At 56.9% G+C, this 22,271-nt stretch overlaps 1 protein-coding gene across 3 annotated transcripts in view; it reads right to left on the bottom strand.

The window, feature by feature from the left end:
- ABLIM2 (actin binding LIM protein family member 2) overlaps positions 1-21,923 on the bottom strand; it is a 170,044-nt gene extending 148,121 nt beyond the window's left edge. For all 3 annotated transcript variants that reach the window (XM_058546657.1, XM_058546655.1, XM_058546656.1), the window contains exon 1: positions 21,881-21,923. In XM_058546657.1, coding sequence (XP_058402640.1) covers positions 21,881-21,890 — 10 coding nt within the window. In that variant the 5' untranslated portion in view covers positions 21,891-21,923. The remainder of the gene's footprint in view (positions 1-21,880) is intronic.
- Between the last annotated feature and the right edge of the window lie 348 nt (positions 21,924-22,271).

The following is a 22,271-nucleotide window of genomic DNA, read 5'->3' as shown; positions in this document are numbered from 1 at the left end:
GACTGACACTGTCCTATGGTGGGCCAGGAGGGTGGGGGACAAGGGACTCTCACGCCCTTTTGCTAAAGGTACAAACTTGGGGAGAGCAGTCTGGCAGAAGAAACTCCCATTTAACTTCCAGATCTTCCACTCCAGGAATATTCCGTACAGGTCTATCTCCACACGGTGCAAAGACGTATGTGTAAGAATTCTCATCTCCGCTGTGTGTGCACGGCGGGTGCTAAAACTCTGAAAGCACACGGGACCAACAGGCCCTGTGGGCCTCCTGAGGGGGCGCCAGTCACCCGAAATGCTCAGCCCAAATCTTGACACCAAGAAGCAGACCAGTCCAGACTGGGGGACCATCCACAGCACAACAGGTCTGGAAAGAGTCAGTAGCACGAAAGAAAAACAAAGAAAAAAGGTGGGAAGAACATTCTAGAATAAAGGAGACTAAAGACACAGAGATATGCTAATCAAAGGCAGTGCGTGATCCCAGACTGGGTCCTGGAGGAGGAAAGGTAAGCAGACACTTGTGAAGGACACCTGGGGGTGAGGGGAAGTCAGGACCGGGACTTGAGGCTACAGCGTCTACGGGTGAGGTGTCAGGATGCAACTATCTTTCAAATGGTTCAGAAAAGAGAGAGAGAGTAGGCAAAATGTAGCAAAATGTTAGTTACTCATGAAAGTATTACAAAGTGTCTATTGTACCGTTCTTTTCTTCAACTTCTCTATACGCTTGAAATTTTTCAGAAAAAAAAGTTGGAGGAAAAACTGAAGAAGAAACCAAGACCCCTGGAAATGGATATAGCATGACTTGCTAACTTTACCTTCAAAGATCCTGGGAAATAAACCACAGTGACAGAGACAGACCCAGGGCTCGGAATACCTGGCTTTGTGACTGAGGAAACCTCTCCTCTCCTGGGCCTCAGTTTCCCCATCTGCAGCAGAGCTGGCAAATGCACGGTTTGCACAGGCCCCCCCCTCCACCTCTGGTCCTGTGACAGACATGGACAGCGATTGCCTATTCTTTGCTCCGTATGAGTCCGTCCCCTCATCCTGTGAGCTCTTGAGGTGGGATGGAGCCTGACACACCTCGTCTGGCCCAGCTCAAGGCAGGGCAGACGGTGAACCCACTCAGTGTTTGATGAATGAACGAATGCAAAGAGAATGGACGAATACACAGGCAATCAGAGGCTCTACAAGGAAGGTGATGACGTGGTTCTGAATGTGGAAAACCCTCCACCCAGTGCCCCAGAACTGAGCCCAGAGGCTGGCATCACAGGTAAGTCATTTCGCCTCACTGTCCTCAGTTTCCTCATCTGTACATCGGGGGCTTTCTTTCTTTTAATTTTTAAAACATTTTTATTGGGGCTGGTCCCGTGGCTTAGCAGTTAAGTGTGTGCGCTCCGCTGCTGGCGGCCGGGGTTTGGATCCCGGGCGTGCACCAACGCACCGCTTCTCCGGCCATGCTGTGGCAGCGTCCCACATAAAGTGGAGGAAGATGGGCACGGATGTTAGCTCAGGGCCAGTCTTCCTCAGCAAAAAGAGGAGGATTGGCAGGGATATTAGCTCAGGGCTGATCTTCCTCACAAAAAAAACAAAACATTTTTATTGCCTAAATAAAATTTAAATCTATGTAGCAATAAGGATTATGTTCAGTAAGGAAAAGTATTTTCTGAGAGATAAGAAAGATAACTCCATTGTGAGTTAAGCATTTCCAGTTAGAGAAATCCTCAAAGGGTCCAGTCTGAAGTTTACATCACAGTGAATACAGGAAACCTCAGATGGCTCCAGAGAAAATTTCCCAGCATAATATTCAAAATCTGCTCCCAATAACCAAAAATAAAATAATTAAATTTTTTACCCAGGATAGAGAACTCGATTTTTAATCAGGTTGAGGCAAACATTTTCCCCTGGAGCAACTGGAGACACATCGTGCTCATTTTGGAGCAGTTACTCTAGTTCCCTGAGACCTAGGAGGCAGTGGTCCAGCCCACTTCTCAGGCTGAGGGATCAATGTCGCACCACATGTAAACTGCTCTGCATCGGGCCTGGGGCCTGGTCCCTGCTTGTGGCAGGACCCCGGGATGGTGTGAGGTCACCTGCCACAGGGCTGCTGATGGGACGTTGAACATCCAAACTGGGAATCTGCACACCCGTGTTCAAAACAGCAGCATTCACAATAGCCAAAGGTGAGAACAACCCATGTGCCCATCAATGGATGGAGGGATAAACAAAATGTGGTCCACCCGTGCAATGGAATATTACTCAGCCTTGAAAAGGAGGGAAAGTCTGACTCACGCTACAACATGGATGAAGCTTGAGGACATTGTGCTCAGTGAAATAAGCCAGTCACAAAAGGACAAATCCTGTGTGATTCCACTTATTTGAGGTCCCTAGAGTAGTCAAATTCACAGGGACAGACAGTGGAATGGAGGGTGCCGGAGGCTGGGCAAGGGGAATGGGGAGTTGGTGTTTAATGGGGACAGGGTTTCAGTTTGGGAAGATGAAAAAGTTCTAGAGCTGGATGGTGGTGATGGCTGCACAACACTGTGAATGTACTTAATGCTGCTGAACTGGACACTTAAAAATGGTTAAAAGGGTAAATTGCATGCTGTGTTTATTGTACTGCAATAAACAATGAGCCAAGAGACGCCCCCCGTGCCCAGGGGGCACAATTCCAAAGCAGTTGGGGGAGGGGGGCCCGGCTGAGCCAGGCGTGGAGGGGCTTTGCCCGCTAACTCCATCTGGTCTGCTTTGTGGGTCAGGGGTCCATCGCCACTGGCATCACTGGGTCACCAGACAACAGGGCGGTCTGAGGGGACTCTACAACAACGGCCACCCTCTGAGTCCTGTTCACAGGGACTAAGGGAAGTGGAGGAAGGAAGGTGCAGGACATGTTCCAATCGGCGTGGCTAAATTTATGCCTTGCTGCCTGGGGGGGAGTGTCCTGCATCGTGGCCTTGGGAACAACTGCAACTTTCCACAGTCGGGCCGTGTTTCTGGCTCAGGCCTCAGGGACGCCAGGCTGTCCTGCTCTCACGGAGCCGCGTCCCGGGCCCTGGGAGCTATGGCCCAGCTCACCAACCCCAACACAGCTCAGCCACTTAGGCCCCAGCACGTGCTCGCTGGTTCAGAGAATTCTGAGCGGGGGGACGCAGGGCCCCCTTCAAGTCCTTGGTCGGGGGAGGCAGATGGAAAGAACACAGACCCACTGGGACAAGTGGACAAGCATGTCGTCAGCAGGGGCGAGAGGGTCAGGGAGAGCCAGCAGGATGGCCACCACAAGGCAGAGGCTGGCCAGCTGGGGGAGTGGTGGGGAAGGAAGGCACCCCAAGAAGGAGAACAGCCTGTGCACAGACACGGCTGTGGGGAGGAGTGTGGTCCAGGTGGGGACCCTCCGAGAGCTCAGCACGGCCAGGGCACAGCGAGCGTGCAGTGAGGAGGGGAAGGGGCTGGATCTCAGCCTCTCAGCCAGGCCGAGGAGTCCAGCCCATGCACAGTAGGCTCAGAGGCCAACCTGACGAGGTCCTGCTCTTCAAACGCCGCTTGTTGAATGCAAAGTGGCACAGCCGCCGCAGAGAATGGCATGACGGCTCACCAAGACATGAAACTCAGAATCACCACTTAACCCAGCAATCCACTTCTGCATATGTGCACAAAAGAAACAATAGTAGGGATTCAAACAGTTTATACCCCCATGCTCACACAGCATCATTCTCAATCGCCAAAGGTGGGAGCAACCCAAGTGTCCATCAACAGACACATGGACAAACAAAATATGGTCCATCCATAGCATGGAATATTAGCCTTAAAAAGGAAAAAATTCTGACACGTTACAATGTGGATGAACCTTGAGGACATCATGCTCAGTGAAATAAGCCAGTCACAAAAGGACAGATATTGTGATTCCACTTACAGGAGGTCCCTAGAGCAGTCAAATTCATAGAGATAGACAGTAGAATGGTGGGTGTCAGGGGCTGGGGAGCGGGATGGGTAGAGAGTTGTTTAATGAGGACAGAGTTTCAGTTTGGGAAGATGAAAAAGTTCTGGAGATGGATGGTGGTGAAGGTTTCAGATCAATGTGAATGTACTAGATGCCACTGAATTGTACATTTAAAAATGGTTAAAATGCTATGTCTTATGTTATATATATTTTACTACAATAAAAAATTTGTTACAAAGAAGAACACAAAACAGAAACACTCCCCACCTAGTGAAGGAAAGAGAATGTGGTCAAACCAGCCACAGAAACCCCCTCACAGAGTCCCACGCAGCTGCTAGTAAATTAGCTGGTGAAGAATCTGTGACGAGGGGGGAGCTTCACAGGACGCAGGCAGGGAGGGGAGCATGATGCGCTGTGGGGGCCTGGACAGGCAGGCCTGCGGAGAGGGAGAAGCGGGAGGACACACACGGCGCCGGGCCTTGGCCGAGCGCTCCTCTTCCTCATCTGCTCTTCAAAAGTGGACGCGCGTCTCGTTTGCAACGCTGTTCCTCCTCCCGCTGCTCCTGCTGCTGATATAATGATAATAAAACCAACTCCAAAAGTTCAAGTGAAGATGACACCCCTAGAAGAGGCTGGGTCCCCCTCCATAAGGTCCTCAGTGGCCAGAGAGTAGCACCCAGACGTGAGTGGCGGGAGGAAAGAGCTGGGGACAGAGTTCAGAAGAGAGACGCACGCACTCCAGCTCGTCACTCTGGGGGTCAGGGCGGCTGAGAGGAGCTTTGAAGGACGAGTAAAGCCTGAATCAATGCAGACGAGGCCTGGGTGTGTGGACAGTGTCTTTTTAAGCCACTCTCTCATTAAAATCAATGACAGGGCCTGCTGTCCTGTGGACACTTCTCCTCCAAGGCCATTACACCTGTCTCCAGCCCCTCGCCCAACTGCACATGCCCCTTCTCCTGAGACATCTCAGGGTAGTGGGAAGAGCCTGGGATAGGGACAGACAGGCTTGGGCTCAAATCGAAGCTGTGCCTCCCTCTGGCCCTGTAATCCCTGCCGCTCCCGACGCCCAACCCCTAGAGCCCTAAGTATTTCTGAGCATTCTGGAAAAATCCTAACGAGGTCACAAACATCTGAGTGCTCAGAGAAGTAACGGGCCCCGGCAAACCTAAGCTATAATCTTACGGATTATAAGATGTGGAAAGACCCGCGAGTCCGGGCCCCAGACGTGCCCTGCAGTTAATGACCGGCCCCTCTTCCTCCTCGGCAAGGCCACAACCACACGGGCCTCTTTCAGAGCTTCCCCCGCCATTCATCTTCCCTCACAGAAGCTCATGGGCACCCAGGGAAATGGCCTTTGCCAAACATTAATGTGATCAGGTCTGCTTGTTTGAGCAGAATCAAGTGATCAATATCTGAATAATTCAATTTACATAATGGGGGGAGGGTGGACTACGCTGTGTTCTGAGCAGATCTGTACGCGGGTCTGCACACAGGAGACCTATTTGTGAGGGTGATTCTGAGCTCTGAGTAAAAGGAGAATTGGAGACAGTGTGCTCACTGCACTGGCTTGCCATGTCGTATCGAGGGTTCAATCTTGAAACTTCTTGTGTCGCCTGCTTGGGGCCAAGCATTCCAAACTTCCGACCGTGCGGCCCGAGCGTTGAGTGCCTCTGTCGTCTTGGACAGAGAACCGAGCAGTGCCTGAGCAGGAGCTCCCGCTCCCGGGCTCCCGGCAGGAACCGACGCCAACACCCCAGCCCACTCCAAGGAGCTCCCTGCCCACAGCACGGGAGGGCCCCGACGGGGCTGCAGCGCACAAGAGGGAGTGACTGCTGGCACAGGGGGACGCTCTGCTTGACAACGCTGCCCTGATGCTGCCCAGGTGGCCAGTGACTGGCCCACCTACCTCCAGCCACAGGTCCCAGCCTCTCCAAATTGCCACGGCCCTCAGAGTCAAGTGGTGCCTGGGAACTAAAAGGTTCTATTCTTGGCATAACCCTCTTTCCCAGAACTGGGGCAGTGAGGGCCGGGCGCTGCCAGGGTCTCCATACCGGCCTGAGACCTCTCTCCGACTCTCTGGGTCTCTCTGGTCTATATGGCACTGAAACCCCTCCACTGTGACTGCTCCCAGGCCCGCCTTCCTGGCCGGATGGCACTTCTGGAGGGCACTGCCCCAACCTCGCCCAGCCCAGGCCGGGCGGAGGGCCCCAGCATCTAGGGTGAGCACCGCAGCCATTCGCAATGGCTCTCCACCTCATCCTCAGAGGGTACACGCCCCCATCACCCAACTTCACAGATCGCCCTCACCATCCCAGAAGCTGATTTAACAAGATGTTGTAAAGCCTCAAAAAAGGCAACTTCTGCCCCCAAGCTGTCTGCTATTCTTCATGAAATGGCACCAAGGGCTGTGTCTGGGCTGCAAGGGCTCGCGGGGTCAGCTGCCGAGCCGAGGGCCATGGGTGTCCCTGCTGCGTGGGCGGGGAGGGGGCCCAGGCTTCCAAACCAGGAGCCTCACCTGGACCCCCGGCCCTCTCTCCTGCCTGGAGGAAGGTGCCGCTTCCCTCTCGGGCCCCGAAGACAGTGCCACCTTTCCTGGTCAAGCTGCAAGGGGCCCTTTGAGAGGAAGTGGGCCCGGCATGGCCCTTGAGGAGCCTCAGGTTGGGTGGAGGGCGAGGGGCCAACGAAGAAAGCTCAGCGGACGGGGAGGGGGACAGGGATGGGGTCTCGGCACCAGCTCCCCTCCACTGGTCCCGCCCTGCCTCTCCCACCTCTAATGACAGAGGAGGAGGTCCTCCCTGACCCCTGGCCGCACCAGGTCTTGTGCTCTTACTCCCTCCTTTCACGGCTAAACATCTCGAGGGGCTGTGACACCAACAGTCCCAAAGCTGGCTCAGCCTGGAATCACGGAGGGATGCTGAAAGTGCATGTTCCCGGGCCCCATCGGCTCTAGCAGCACGCCCAGGAGTCTGCACTTTGCAGAGCCACGGGTCTCCAGCTCCCTCTGTCTCTTCACCTCTCCTCTCCCGATGCTGTGACTCATCGGCTTCAGTGGCCACGCTCCTCACATTGTGCGAGGTGCCAGAAGAACACAGTGCACGAGAGTCAGACAGGGCTGTGGGGCCCCTGCCATGTGCCCAGCACCTTGCCCAAGGCCTGGCCTGGGACAGGGGCACAAATGAAGTTCCTCAAACACTCTCTTCCCTCCCACCTCTGGGGTCTGTGTGTCCTGCCGGATGCCCTTCTCCCATTGCTTTCTCAGGCTAACTCCTACTTGGTGGGATGTCACCTCCTTCAGGAAGCCTGCCAGGATTTCTCACAGCAGTTTCCTTAACTGCCTTCTCTCTGTCCCCACAGCCTCCCTGAGAAGTGCTTCCTCATGACTCATTTTCATCACATACTGTCTGCCTTTCTCACTAGGCTGGGAGCTCTTGGAGGGAAGAGCTGTGTCAGGGTCACCTCCAGCGCCCGGCCAGTGGACCGATACACTCAAGTGGAACCACCACCTCTGCCCGTCCCCACCTCTGTGGATGCTGGGTTGGTCGGCTGCATGTTAGAGGATGCAGTTGTCCATGGGACCCGGGAGGGCCCTGCCTTTGGGGCAGGAACTGGGTCTCCTGTGAAGGAGGTGTCCTTCCTGTTGTCAGTCCTGGTCCCAGGGAGAGGCAGGTCCTCACAGAGCACACAGGAACTGAGAGGGGGGGTCCAGGGAGAAGCCACTCCCGTCCCTGCAGGCTGCATTCCAGGGGTCCCCAGGAGGTGCCATGGCTACGAGGCAGGCTGCGGCCCGGCTGTCCCACCACCACCCCCAAATCCAGAGCAAAGCCCTGCTGAGGTCTCCCCCCAGGCTGAAGGGGTGCCCTCGAGTCAGGGCAAGGGAGGCGTCAAGTCTCAGGGCAGGGCAGTAGGGGAGTGGCCCCCATACTCTTGGGGTGGGGGCAGAAATGACCCACAAGACCCCAATTTCCAGCAGGATGTTCTTCCCAAGGTGCCCATTTTGAGGCTGTGGTCATAAGTTAAGTAAGCAAAGGGACAGGTCCTTTAGAAGTCCCTTTCAGAATGCTGCCGCCCCCATGGCTCCCCGTGGTGCCACCGTCCCGTCACAGCCCAGTCCAGCGGAGGAGCAGGAGCCCCGGCCGCTCTGCAAGGTGAGGTGTGGAGGAGAATGGCGGTACTCGGACGGCGTATGAAACAGCTCCTACTGGGCCGAGAGAGGCTGCAGGAAGCCTGGGCTGAGGCTGACCCTCGTCTAACGCAGGGGACGAGGGAGGGAAGACGCAGTCCGGCAGGAGTCCGGAGTCTGGCAAGAGGCCGCCTGAGTTCAAGTGCCGGTTCCACCATGACCAGCTGGGTGCTGGCAGGTTTCTCGATGACACCTGTCCTCCGTGTCCCCACCTGTAACATGGGCAGTCACGGTAACCGCCCCGCAGCGTTGAGAGGACTAAATGAGCGACACTCATCCGGTGCTGTCACTATTATTGCTACTGCCATTCTCCGCCACCCTCGAGGCACCTTTATCAGGAAGGGTGAGCTCCTGGGAAGCACAGCGATGCTCCTCACTTAGGAAGAGCCCAGTGAGGAGACACACTCTCGGGGGAGGCGGCCCTGGGGGGCAGACCCGTCCGAACGCCACCTCCCCCCTTTACCAGCCGTGTGACCTTGGGCAACTCACGCCTCCTGTCTTAGTCCAAGTGCCCTTATCTACAAACTGGGAGCAATAATCCCCGCCCCACAGGGATCTGTGGCACTGGCGGCCGCGCCGGTACAAACCTCTTCACCAGGCCCGGCCTTACTAGGCGCTCCGTAATGGCAGACATTGATTTTTATTAGACAAATCGATTGCTCCCCTGAGCTCTGGTCAGCGGCGGCCGGGGGCTGGGGCTCCTGAGGTCGCCAGCACACACCCAGGATATATTTAGCTCTCTGCCGGGGCCCTGCCGGGGGCAGGAATTCCAGCTGAGGACGAGGAATTTCAGACCAGCTCCCAACTCCTCATCAGCGACTGTGGAATTTGCTCCAGAGCAGAACTCCCTCTCATTTGTAAGTGTAGACTAAGTTATCACAAGAGTGCATACACATGCGCGCACACACACACACACGTTAAATTCCTGTGCTTGTAACATGTCGATGCCACTCACAGCCCCAGTTCCACCGCAAAAGTGCACCTCCCAAAATAGAGTGTGCAGTCCCAGGAGCAGGGGCCGGCCGGGTGCCAGCGAGTCGGACAGCTGCTCTCTAATCAAGCCTCCTTGAGCAAAACCCAGTGGCTCGCATATCCTTAGAGTGAATCAGCAGGAAAAAATAAAACAGCAAAGCATCAGGAAAAAAGGAGAAGGTGCCCACAACCCTACTGCATTTTGATGTATTTTCCTCTAGGGCGTCTTTTCCGCATATTTTGTAGAGATAAAAACTGGGTATAAAATTCTGTATCCTGTATTCATTTATCGCCTGCCCTGACACTTGTATTTTAATAATCCTTCATAATCATTTTAACGACTGTTTAATACCTCATCCTTTATCAACAGTTCTCAAAGAGTGGTCTAGGGATCCCAGGGATCCCCAAGACCCTACCAGGGGGTCGGTAGCATTAAAACCATTTTCATAATAAGATTAAATGTTATTTTCCTTCTTCACTTCCACTCTTTCCCGAGGGTACAACAGAGTTTTCCAGAGGGTACATGACGTGCGACACTGCAGCTGATTGAACACAGGCCGGACGTGAGAATCCAGCTGTTGTCCATTAAGCCAGATATTAATGAGATTTGCAAACCTGTAAAACAATGCCACTGTTCACTAAAAATACTCACGTTAACATACAAAGGGCTGTTATTCTTTTTCAATGAATTAACAAATATTTTGGAATCTTCTCCATTTTAATTTCTAATACAAAATAATAAATATAATCCCCTTAAACAAAAGCTCTTTGGGGTCCCCAGAGTTGAGTTGAAGGGGTCCTAAGCCCTGAAGGTTTGAGAACCGCTGCTGTGGACGGACAGTAACTCACCCAGCACTCCACAGCCGGACACGCACGTTGCAGAGGGTGCAGCCCTGCAATGGACCACTCTACGCGTAAATCCCTACCTGCGTTTCAGAGCCTTTCTTCAGAAAAGATTCCCGGAAGCAGCGTTCCTCTATCAAAGGGCATGAGTGTATTTAAGGCTCAATACATTTTGTTAATTGCTCCCCTAAAGATTGTACAAATTGATACTCCAGTGGGCAGTCTGTGACAGTATCTATCTCCCGGGATTTTTGATGTTTAAACTCAGCTGAGTTGAGTAACATTGTTTACCCTGTGAGAAGTCATTCTCTGAAACCCTCAGCTATTCTAGAGACCACACAGGGAGGGAAAAAGGGGCTGGCCCCAGGAACTGAATGCTCGAGAAGCAGCCTGCGGTATGCTGAATAACTGTCCCACCCCCAAAGATATCCATGTCCTAATCCCTACGACCTATGAGTGTGACCTTATGTGGTTAAAAAAAGTGGGAGGGGGGGTCAGTCTTTGCAGATGTGATTAATTTAAGGATCTTGAGATGGGGGATTCTCCTCGATTATCCCAGTGGGCCACAAGCGTCCTCATGGGAGGGAGGCAGAGGGAGATTTGACACACACAGAGGGGAAGGCAACGTGGAGACGGGATGGAGAGGGATTTGAGGGTGCTGGCCTTGAAGACTGGAGTGATGTGGCCACAAGCCAAGAAACGCCGGCAGCCGCGGGAAGATGGAAGAGGCAAGGAGTGGATTCTCCGCAGACCACACCTTGACTTCAGCACAGTGACACTGATTTTGGACTTCTGGCTCCAGAAAGGTGATAGAACAAATTTCTGTTGTTTTTCCCCGAAGTTTGTGGTCCCCTGTTACAGCAGCCACCCTCCCATGGGAGTGCATCACCCTCCAGTGATGGGGGCTGACTCCCTCCTTGCCAACCCCGTCTCCCCTCCGACAGCATCACCTGTTAGAAAACCCTCTTGCACTGGGCTGCAATGTGCCTCCTCAAAGGCTCCCCACTGCCCCCACCCCACCCCACTCAGGGGCTCAGGGTGTGTATACGTTGCCGGGTATATTAATTTCTCTCAGTTCCTCCCGCCGCGCCCCGAGCGAGCTGCTCTCGTGAGACGCAGGCAGAGAAGGGATTTGGGATGGCGGGAGATGGGGGCCGCAGGAGGAAGGGAAGAGGCAGCATTGGTGGCAGAACAAAGCTCTCATGTGGCAGCCCCAGGCCTCGCAGGGCTTCAGAGGGGCCCAGCGGGGCCAGAGGTGAGAGAATTTGCCGGAGGATGAGAGGGCTGGGGGGAAGAGCGATCACAGCTACACCGAGGTCTGGGGGAGACCACTGGCTTCCAGAGGTGGCCTGGGGAGCGCTGGCAGCACCACCCTCTGGCCCTCAGCACTCAGAGCCACCACCCGCTCACAATGCACCCCCTGTCCATGCTGCACCCCATGCCTGTGCTGCACCCCAAGCCCACAATGCACCCAAGCCACACTGTACCCCACACCTGCCCTGCACTGCACCCCATCCCCACCCCCATTAGAGGCAGCAGGGAGGCCCCTAGCGGGACGCAGGGCTCTTGCACACGTATCACGTTTCCTGATTTCTGCAGCACACCCACCGGGACGTGTGTGAGGGAACTGATGCTTGTAATTCTGCACCCCACAACTCCTCCCTGAGCACTGGGCACACGAGGCCCGGTTTCAGAGCTGGAGATGAACCATTGCATCAGAACCACAAACGAGAAGTCACATCAGAGGGCCTTGAAGGCCATGAGCCAATGTGGCCTTGAACAGAGGAGCATGGGGAACTGTCACAGCGCTGCAGGCGCTGCCACGGCTCTGGGCCCACCATTAGGGTTCACACCCGCTTGCCCAGCCTGACTTTCCCCCCACTGCCCAGCCTGGCTCCTCCTGTGGCTCATCCACTCTGGCCACCCTGGACAGTCTGCTGACCCTTGTATGCCCTCGCTTCCCCACCTCACTGCCTTTGCTTGTGCTGGGCCTTCTGCCTCCCTAGTCACCACTCACACACCAGTCTCAGGACCCAGCTCCAATGCTGCCTCCTCCAGGGAGCCTTCCCTGATGCCCCATGAAAGCGATTCCTCTTGTCCTGTCCCCATTCTCTCTCCTGCCAGGTTCTGGTGACACATATTGCCTGTCTGCCTGGGTTATGATCTCCCTGGGGAGGTGTCCGTGCCGTCCTAGTCTCCTCAGCATCCTCTGCCTGTCCAGCACAGGGCTCCACACCCACAAACATTTCTTACACCGCCATGGGACCAGATGCTGCTTTACCGCAGCAGGTGGGGTGGGAGGGGAGCCAAGGACCCAGAGAGGTGACCACTGTCTGAGAGGCCTCGTGGGAAGAGGCTCGTGGGAAGGGTGTGGTGTGCACCCTGGCTGGGTGTCCTGATCCCGGGGATAACCCCATACCCTGGACAGTGTGAGGCGGGAGCGAGCTGCCATATGGAGCGGGGATGTGCTCAGTAACTACCGTCTCCCCTCCGCCCCTGCTCCGTCAGTGGCTCAGCTTCATTCGCTCGTCCTTCACCCACAGGTGCTTGTGAAACACCTCTCCAGGCTGACGCAGCTGCGGGAGCAGGAGGCCCAGGCCACGTGTATGCCCTGACACAGCACCACACCACCCCACTGAGTCGTTCCAGAACAGTCTTCAGTTTGTGATGTTCCCCTACTGGTGGGGAAGAGAGGGAAGGAGGAGGGATGGTCATCTGTCTGAGTGTCCTGTGCTGCTGTGACAAATGGCCACAGACTTAGAGGCTGAAAGCAACACAAACACATTCTCTTCCAGGTCTGGAGGCCAGAGAGTGAAACGGGTCTGCAGGGCTGGCTCCTCCTGGAGGCTCCAGGGGAGGATCTGTTCCCGGCCTTTCCAGATTCCAGAGCCGCCCGCAATCCTTGGCTCCTGGCACCTCCTCCTTCTTCAAGCCGGCAGCCCAGCACCTTCTCTCCTCCGACTCTGCTTCTGTCATCACTTCTCCCCGTCTTCTCCACTCCTCCTGCCTCCTCCTCTGAGGACCTCTGTGACGATGCGGGGCCCACCCAGGTAATCACCCCACTGCAAGATCTTTAACTTAATCACACCTGCAAAGTCCCTTTTGCCATGTAAGGTGACATATCCACAGGTTCTGGGGATTAGGACAGGGACATCTTTGGGAGGCTGTTATTCAGTGCCCCGCACACCATCTGAGATGAGGCATTTCAGAGAGGGGCAGTGCCTAGCCCTGGGTCACACAGCAGCCAGGACCAGACACAAGTCCTCAGCAGGAAACCCTGGCTCTGTCTGCTGCCCACCAGCTCTGAGGAGGGAGGGGTAGGAAGGCCCTAATAGGGTGGAGAAGCGCGTCATAGACATTGGAATTCTGGTGGAAGATTGAGGACGACAAATTCCAGGATCTGGGGCAGGGGGCAAAGGGGAAAAAGCGGCAGGAAACATGCAAGCAAGGTGTTCGGGGTACAGTAGCAAGGACAGCGCTTTGCACACAGTAGGTGCCTAATAAATAGTCATTGAAAGACTAAATGAGCATTCTGGAATAGCTCTGAGCCTTTGAGAGTGCTGGGAACAGAGGTGGCCCCAACCCAGGCTGAGGCTGGACCACCTGTGGGAGCCACTGTGGGTGCAGCGGCTGCATAGTGATGCCCCCGCAGTGGCCGTGGACAGTCGCACACAGACCCCTGAGGCCTTCTCCAGCCAGTGGAAGCTTGCTCACCCTGCCTGGGGCAGTGCAGGATTTTACACTCCCAGGACCAGCCCTCCGCCCAGGAGGACAAAGACCCCAGTGACCCACCCCTCTGTGGGATGGCTCTGAGGAGCGTTCTGCATGGACCCCTAGTGAGACTGAGCCCCTGAGGCCCACAGTGGCCGCCCCGCCGTCCCAGTGCTCCCTGGCTCCCCCCCCTCCCGCTCTCAGCCTCCTCACTCTCTCTCGTGCTCCCTGGGATCGCCTCCCAGTTAAGCTGCCTGCACCCAAGTCCTGGTCACTTGTCGCTCAGGAACCTAACCTGAGACAGCTGCAGGGCAAAAGGCTGGACCATCTGCAGCCTCTGACACTCAACCGCCCAGCTGAAGCGGGGCCACGGGACATCCTCGCAATTCTTCTCTCCTGGAACTTCACACCCAACTGCAGTGCCAACCAGGGCCTTGGAGACGTCGTTTTCCAGTCAGATCCTGGGGCCGCTGAAGTCCGAGGCGAAGCAGAGGGTCAGAGAGAGGCCTGCTGTGACCCCTGGCCCGGAATGGCAGCAAACAGATGAGGAGGCTGAGTGTGAACGGGGACTCGAGCTCCAGCCGTCACCCATCCTTCACTCGACAGACGTTCACAGAACACCCGTCACGAGGCAGCATGTGCAGATGCCCCGAGGGGAGCGAGTCCCAGGCCCAGCCCTGCCCTGATGACAGACGCCGCTGGGGACAGGAGCCACACGCTGCGCACTGCATGATGCTGGCGTGGGTTCCTTGGTCTGCTGGCTGGAATCGTGTTGCCGGATCATCTCTCCAACCCCTCGTTCTGTGCACGAAGAAGCCAAAATCCCAGAATGTACAGCACGCGCTACACACAGGAGGGGGGTGGACGGCTGCTGGTGCCTGGAGTGAGGACGGCCCAGCAGGACGCGGCCACAGCGACGCTCTGAGCAGGGACCAATAACCCAAAACACCGTGCCTCACGAGGACAGTACCGTGGCTAATCACCCGGGAGCTGGGCGGCTCTCTGGGGACGGGGCTTCTCCTGGCATGGGCACCAGGCAGGAGGTGTAAACAGGACTGGGGCGGGCTGGGCAGGGGAGGGAGCAGAACCAGCGACAGGGAGACCAGCTGCAAAGCCCGGATGGTGTGAGCTGACGCCACCGCGGACCATGCAACTTCGGGTTTGCCCCGAGCGCTGGAGGGTGTGTACAGCTGTGATAGAGACCCCTCGCCCTGCTTCCTGGTGCCTGCTGTGCCTCAGGGCCTTGACACTACAGCCCACGAGCAATCCCGAAAAGCAGGTGCTATTATCTCCACTTCATAGGTGGGGAAACTGAGGCAAAGAGCAGTTAAGCAACCTGGTTGCAGGGACACAACTAGCAGATGACAACTGAGACAGAGCCCAGGTGTGCCTGACCCCAAAGCCACTGACTGTACTTTCCAAGGCACCAAGACCGCCTCCCTTCTTGCTTAGAAATCTTCAGCCAATGCAAAATGGCGCATGAAACCCCCAAGCATATCATTTTGCAACTGTTCAGTATACGCCTGCTCACCCGTAGCCTGGAAGCCCACTGAGGCCGGAAAGTGCCCAGGACCAGCCCTTGCGCCCAGCAGGGCTTGCTGTGGGCTGAACCAAAGGGAAAGTAAGCACCCCAGAACTCACAGCACACCTCCCACCCGCCCCCGCCCTTCCCTGGACACAAAGGAATCAGTGGCTCTCCTGCCCAGGGATCAGGCAGACAGCACAGATGTCGTCCCTGGCAGGCTGCCGAGAACCCCTCACGCCAGGGAGTCTGGGCCTAAAGGCCAAAGGGCTGCCCGCCGTGAAAACGTCAGACGAGGTCTTGGTGGCGGAGAAGGGTAACGGGAGACCTCATGGCCAACACAGCGTGTTTCCCTGAAATGATGGCTTAACTTCGAGCCAATCTCTCTGGGGTCAGTGGAGGGGACAGCGTTGTCAGAAGAAAGGTGGTCACACCCCTGAGGACGGTGGCAGCCCCCGTTTTTACAGACGGGTACGCTGAGGCCCAGAGAGGGAAGGAGGCTGGCCCAAGGTCCCACTGAGGTCTGGCGGGGGGCTGCGTCCAGGAAGCTCAGGCACTGACGGGGCCGGGTGCTGCCGAGGGGCTGGGCTGGGAGCTGGAGGAGAGGCCCAGGAGGGCCGGGATTGCTGCCTTCCAGCGGGAACAGACGGCTCTGGGCGGCCCCAAGGACCCGGGGAGGTAGGGTGGTCGGGGGGGACCTGGGGCCAGAGGGTCAAGGTTACAGGGAGGCAAATGGACTCCACATGGTGAAACTCTCCCCCACGGTCTGCGGTGGCTCCCTGAGGCCGTGCCGTGACCCCAGGCAGGAGCCCCTATAGGAGGCAGAGGAAAGAGCATGGGCCCCCGAGGCAGACAGAGCTGGGTTTGGGTCTGGCCCTGCTTTCCCAGCTAGGAGCAGGCAGGTGACTCACTGGGAAAACAGGAATAACGCTTCACGCTCCAAGTGAGAAGAGGGGTTGTGTAAACTGCCCCCACACACTACGAGGCATTATCAGGATGCTCCAAATGGGTCAAGCCTTCGCCATCCCAAACACTCCGCCACACATTAAGAGGGGGCAGTAAGGGGCCGGCCCCGTGGCTTAGCGGTTAACTGCGTGCGCTCCGCTACCGGCGGCCCGGGTTCGGATCCCGGGCGCGCACCGACGCACCGCTTCTCCAGCCATGCTGAGGCCGCGTCCCACATACAGCAACTAGAAGGATGTGCAACTACGACAGACAACTATCTACTGGGGCTTTGGGGGAAAAAAAAGGAGGAGGATTGGCAATAGATGTTAGCTCAGAGCCGGTCTTCCTCAGCAAAAAGAGGAGGATTAGCACGGATGTTAGCTCAGGGCTGACCTTCCTCACACACACACACACACACACACACACACACACATAATAAATAAATAAATAAAAGAGGGGGCAGTAAGCCACCCACTGCAGCTGGCTGATGTGCATGGGGATGGGGACAGGCACCCCAGCCCCCGTCAGGGAGACGCATGTCTGGGCACAGTGGGATTCCCTTCCAGCTCTGCCAGCCGTGGATGGCGTGACGCTCCAACTGACGGGCCCTCCCGGGCGCCCGTTTCCCCACCTGTACATGGGGTGCCCCAGCAGTCTTAAGAAGTTCTGTGAGGATCTCAGGGCATCTGGCCCGGGCGCGGGGCCCGAGGGAGCACGCCGTAAGCCGCAGCCGCTGTGACACCAAAGCAGGGTGCTGGCAGACGCCCTAGAGAACACGGCAATGGAAACATCCCTGAGTAAACAGACACGCTCCACTCAGGTTGCTCTGCCTGCATGCTGGCAGCCCCGAGGCCCGTGCTTCGGGGCAGCCCGTGGTGGTTAGCACCCATCTGGCCAGTCCCCTGAGCAGCTCGCAAGATCGTCGCCCAAAGATATGAGCTGCTATTTGAACACCTCCCACGTTCTCCTGTTGCTACTATTTTAACTGCCTTTTCGAGCCTCTTCCACACGCCGGGCACTTGCACCCTCGGTCCCTGCGGAGCCCCAGGGGGAGGTGGCAACGGAAGCCCAGAGAGGTTCGATGATTGATGATGCTAGCAGGTGGCAGAGCTGGGGTTTGAGCCCAAGAGACCCGACTTCAGGAGAGGCCTTCCCACGTCCTTCAGAGGCAGGGGCAGAGCGAGGGTTGCAAGGAAGCCCCCGTGTCTGTGCAGAGGAGGGGCCAGCAGCCCAGAGTTCCAGCAGTTGCTGCTGTTGGCAACTGCAGCCGGCCTGGCCCTGAGGACCAGTGGCAGGACCGACCCCTCCCTGGGCTGGACACCTCCCCACCCTCTGCTTTCATCCCCCAGACTTGCCAATTGCCTGTCGCCAGCTCACAGATCTCCCATGACCCAGACGATGCTCTGGAGGGTCAGGGTGTCAGAGAGGCGACTTCTCCATAAGTGAGGACCACACTCCCTATTCTGGGACAGTAAGACTGGACTTTCCAGGAGTTTATCACAGTCAAGACTTAATTCTAGAAAATACACCGCCTACCCCCAAACTACGTTATCGACAGAAGCCATAAAGAATCGAAGGTCTCGGGTGGCAGGTTAGGAAGTAACCCTGGACATAAGGAAAACCAGTTCAGAGCTCAGCGCTGCCCATGCTGAGCCGGAGAGCGCCAGCTGGTTCTCGGGCAACCATCGTCCTTTTCAGATGCAATTTTGGATGAATTTCTGGGTCAGGATGATTTGTCTTCTGCCACACCTAATTCAGATGGAGTCACGCAGGGAAACCCAGCCCCAGGGCCCCTGCCTGTGCGAAGCTCCTTAATGCTGTCACCTGGGACAGCTCCCTTCCCAGCAAAAGGACCGCGGCCTCTGCGGAACGGAATCATCTGGACTTCTCGCCGAGTCATGGACTTCCAAACCGGAGTGTGCCCTCCTTAGACCTGGAAGCAATGTTTTCTCATTTTCACTTGATTTTTCATTGCAACAGAAAAGCACACAATGAGGAAAACTTGGAAAGATGCAGATGGGGGCAACCCTGGCCCTTTGTCCTACCCCCAACAGACAAGGACCACTGTTGACATCTTGATGTATTTCCTTCTAGTCTTTTCTCTTCCATTGTTCTTGTAGAGTTGAGATCATATATGACACACAATCTTTGCCCTCAGCTGTTTTCCAAATTAAACTTGTTTTCTTAAGCATTTTCTCCTAACATTGAAAACTCTTCCCACACTGTTAACTAGAATGCTCTCCCCCACCCCCGAATGTAAGGGGTTTCAGGAGAATATGGATTTTTGCTTGTTCTTGTCCATTGCTGATTCCAGGGCCTGGGCAGTGCTTGGCACACAGTAGGCATTTAGTCAATGTTTGTTGACTGAATGACTGACCGCATAGCTGACTGATACCCCAACACTCCCCTCCACATTTAGGTGGTCTCTAACCTTCTGCTGTTCCTAGTGATGCTGAAGTGAACGTCTTTGTGGCTCCATCCCTGCCCACACTTGGGTTGGGTGAAGGCGTGTGTCTCTCTGTTCCCAATACCAGGACCTGCGCCAACCAGAGCAAGGGGCTAGGGCTTAGGTTCTGGCTCTGCCACACACTCTCCTGGACTCTGGACAGTCGGTTTTCCTTCTCCAGGCCTCGGTTTCCCCTCTGTGCGGGTGGGTGGGTTTGGACTGGAGCATCCTCCAGGCCCCTTCCAGTTCTGTGATCCTAACCCAGCGGCCATGGGAACAGAAGGTGGCTGAGCCAGCCACTCCTGCTCTCTCTCTGGCCCTGCACCCCTGCTGCGGGCTGAATTGTGTCTGTCTCCCCACAACTCACATGTTGAAGTCCTAACCCCTAGTACCTCAGAATGTGAATGTATTTTGAGAGAGGGTTTTTACAGAGGTGATTAAGGTAATCACCAGAGGTCATCCGGTGGGCCCTGATCCCGTATGAGTGGTGTCCTTATAAGAAGAGAAAATTTGGACACAGACATGCACAGAAAGAAAACCCTGTGAGGACACAGGAGAAGATTGCCATTTAGAAGCCAAGGAGAGAGGCCTCAGAAGAAACCAACACTGCCCACACCTTGACCTTAGAATTCCAGCCTCCAGAAGTGTGAGAAGGCAAATTTGTGCTGTTTAAGCCCCCGGTCTGTAGAACTTTGCTATGGCGGCCCTGGCAGACTAACACAACTCCCCATGAACCGCTGACCACCTGGGGGATTCCTGCCTGCCAGACCTGTAGCTGCCCAGGAAAGACACCTAGGCTCAGAGAGAGCATGGGTCTTGCTCAAGGACCTGGGGTTCATTGGTGGCAGAGCTGGCACTGGAAGCCCCCTCCCAGCTCAGGTGGAAGCCTCCGCCCCACCTTGGCCAGATGTGACCATGTGGGCTGCAATGTTATAAAGCCACCACCATACTCATCTTCATCTACTGGGCCCCACCCCCCGTGGGCCAGCACTGCACGCAGAGCTAAGGGCACTCCTTCCATACGATGGGGAAACTGAGGCATGGGAACCCACAGCTAGTGAACTGGATGTGGATCCAGGCCTGTCTGACACAGAACGCCATCTCCTGCAATTTCCCTGGCCATCTGAGATCAACACACAATAAAACGAGTAGGCAAATGCTTTGGGCCTTGATGCCACCCCCAAGCCATCTCAAAGGCGCCCTTGTAATCAGACTGAAGGAAGACCCGCCTGCAGCGCCCCTGGCATAAAGGAGAGGGGAGTCTCCCACCCGAGGAGGCTGGACAGCTTGCCTGAGGCTTTGACCGTCCGGCCCCTCTGGGCAGCTGGAGACCAGACCCAGTGAGGCCCAGCCACACCTGCTGGAGCCGAGCTCCGCAGTGATGCCAGCCTTCCCTAGGGAGGACGGTGAGGACCTGCCCTTGTTGATGACGGAAGCCCCTGACCTGCCAGATGTGCAGGTGGCCAGACAGTAGAGCCAAGCACCAGGCACAAGGGACCGCACTGCTCTCCCCCACTGTGGGGTGGGTGAAAATTAGTGCTGTGCAAATAACAGCCTGATGGGCTGGGGACAGGTCTGGGGCATGAGTGACAGGTGGATGGGAGAGCTCGCCCATGGCCAGGTCCAAAGGGCTGGAGTAACCCAGGAAGACAGGTGACCCTGCTCATCTAGCAAGGACCATCACAAGCTATTGAGGACCCACCATGTGTGGGGTTTCTCACTTGAATCTCATCCTCTCCAGGTAACCAGCACACTGCTTTTACCCATCAGGAAGCCAAGCTCAGGAAGGTGCCACAGTTTGCCCAAAACCACAGTTTGTCTGCCATTAGGTGGACACCATGGTTCAAACACTAGTCCCCTTGCTCTTTCAAACCACGACCTCCCACAGCCCCCCAGTGCCCACATACCCCTTCTCCCAGGACAACCAGAAAAGGGGAGGAGGGGGGAAATGCCAGCGCTCCTTCCAGGGTTCTCCCTGACTACAGGAGGGACTGGAGGTATCAATTATGGTCACAGAAAGCCTAAAATTACCCTGTGTGCATCCTGGCATTATCCCCACCTGCCATTAGATAAATGTGTCTGGAGGTTCTGCCAAGTCTCAGGGTGCCCTGCTCCCCAGCCACCTCCAGATAACAGGTTGGCCATTTCAGAAATCCTCTTCTAGAGAATTCTGCCTCCCACCACGTGCCATTTGCTCTCAGACACTCTCCCAACACCCACTGCCAGTGTGATCCCTCCTTCCTGGGTTGGAAAGGGGAGGGGACTGTTTCCCCTGGGACGGGGGTCCCCTCCATGCCAAGAGCACACAGTAAGCGCTCACTAAATGCACAATCCCTCCCCAGTCCAATTCCCCCCTGAGGAAGCCGCTGTCCCCACTGGTTTCTGCACAATGGCCAAAGGCCATACTGCAGTCTGTGGCAAGACAGGCTCAGAAGAAAGAGCACAGGAGTTAGGGAGCACCAGGTTCGAATCCCCGCCCCACTGCCTGAGCTGAGCAAGTGACTCAAGCCTGGTGAGCCTTGGTCGCACCCTGAAAACTGGGGTGACGGCCCCTCCCTGCCTGGGAATGTACAGCAAGCCCTGGCTCAGTGCCGAGCCTCAGGAGACTCTGAAAACGGGGCTCTCAGGCCGCGCTCCAGACTCGCATCCTCCAAGGCCTCCCTGCTCTAGATCAGTTTCCCCAAGCGCACTAGGTGCGGCTGGCTGGTGGCGATGTGGGATTTTCCAGCGCCGCACAGAGGCTGTCAGATCCGGTGGGTGCGGCAGGAGAGGCGGCAGTGGGGATGCGCAGGGGTGAAGGGCCTGAGACCAGGCGCGGAGATCCCGGCGGGTCCCACACACCTGCTGGCTCCGCGTCCCCAACCGTCGCGGGCGAGCCCAGGGCGCCGGGGGTCGGCCTGACGCCCCCTACCCAGGCGCTGCGGGAGCCGCGCAAGGGCGGCGCCCCCTGCCGCAAAGCCCCCATGTCATCCCACCTCTCCGTGGCAGGGTCTGGGCGGCTCCGCGCCCGTCGCCCGCACCCTGGCTGTCTCCTGCAGCCTGCGGCGACCCGGACCCCAGTGAGAAGCTAAGGAGTGGCGCCTTCCAGAAAGCCCAGCGCAGCCACCCTCGGCCGGCGAGGTGGGAAGGGGTCCCCAGACCGCGCTGCAGAGCTACGCGCTCGGGGCGCAGGGGCAGGAGGTTGCGCGCCGGACCCTCGGGACTGCAAGACCCTGGAGCAAAAGTTGGGTGGAGCCGCTGCGCGATTTTCCGCTGTGCTGCAGGTGCAGCCCCCAGCTTGTTGAGCCGCGATCCTGCTCGGGGACGCGCCGGTCCCTCCGTCCCCACACTCACCTGCACTCATCTCAGCCGCAGCTCGGAGTCGGGCCTTCCGGCGCTGCTGCAGCCCGACTCTCCTGCCCGCAGGTGCACGCCCGCCCGCACGATCGCCCGCCCGCCCGCCTGCCGGTCAGCAGGTCGGCGCCCGCCCGCAGCGCCGCCGCAGCCCCTCTGCGCCCCGGCCCCGCCCCTCAGGTCCCGCCCCCACCGACCCCGCCCCCGGGGCGGCCCCTCCCCGCCCCGGCAGAGCCGCGGCCTGGGCGCACCCTGGGAAGTGTAGGCGCCGCGCCCCCGCCGCTCTGTCTTCGTGCCCCAGCCTCCACACGGACGGACTACAAGTCCCAGTAGTCTGTGTGTCCCGCGCATGCGCGGGAGAGCGACATCGCTTCGGCCTCCAGCGGCCGCC

The sequence above is a fragment of the Diceros bicornis genome, chromosome 8, assembly GCF_020826845.1.
Source record: "Diceros bicornis minor isolate mBicDic1 chromosome 8, mDicBic1.mat.cur, whole genome shotgun sequence".
Classification (NCBI taxonomy): domain Eukaryota; kingdom Metazoa; phylum Chordata; class Mammalia; order Perissodactyla; family Rhinocerotidae; genus Diceros; species Diceros bicornis.
This window is presented reverse-complemented; position numbering and strand designations above follow the sequence as displayed.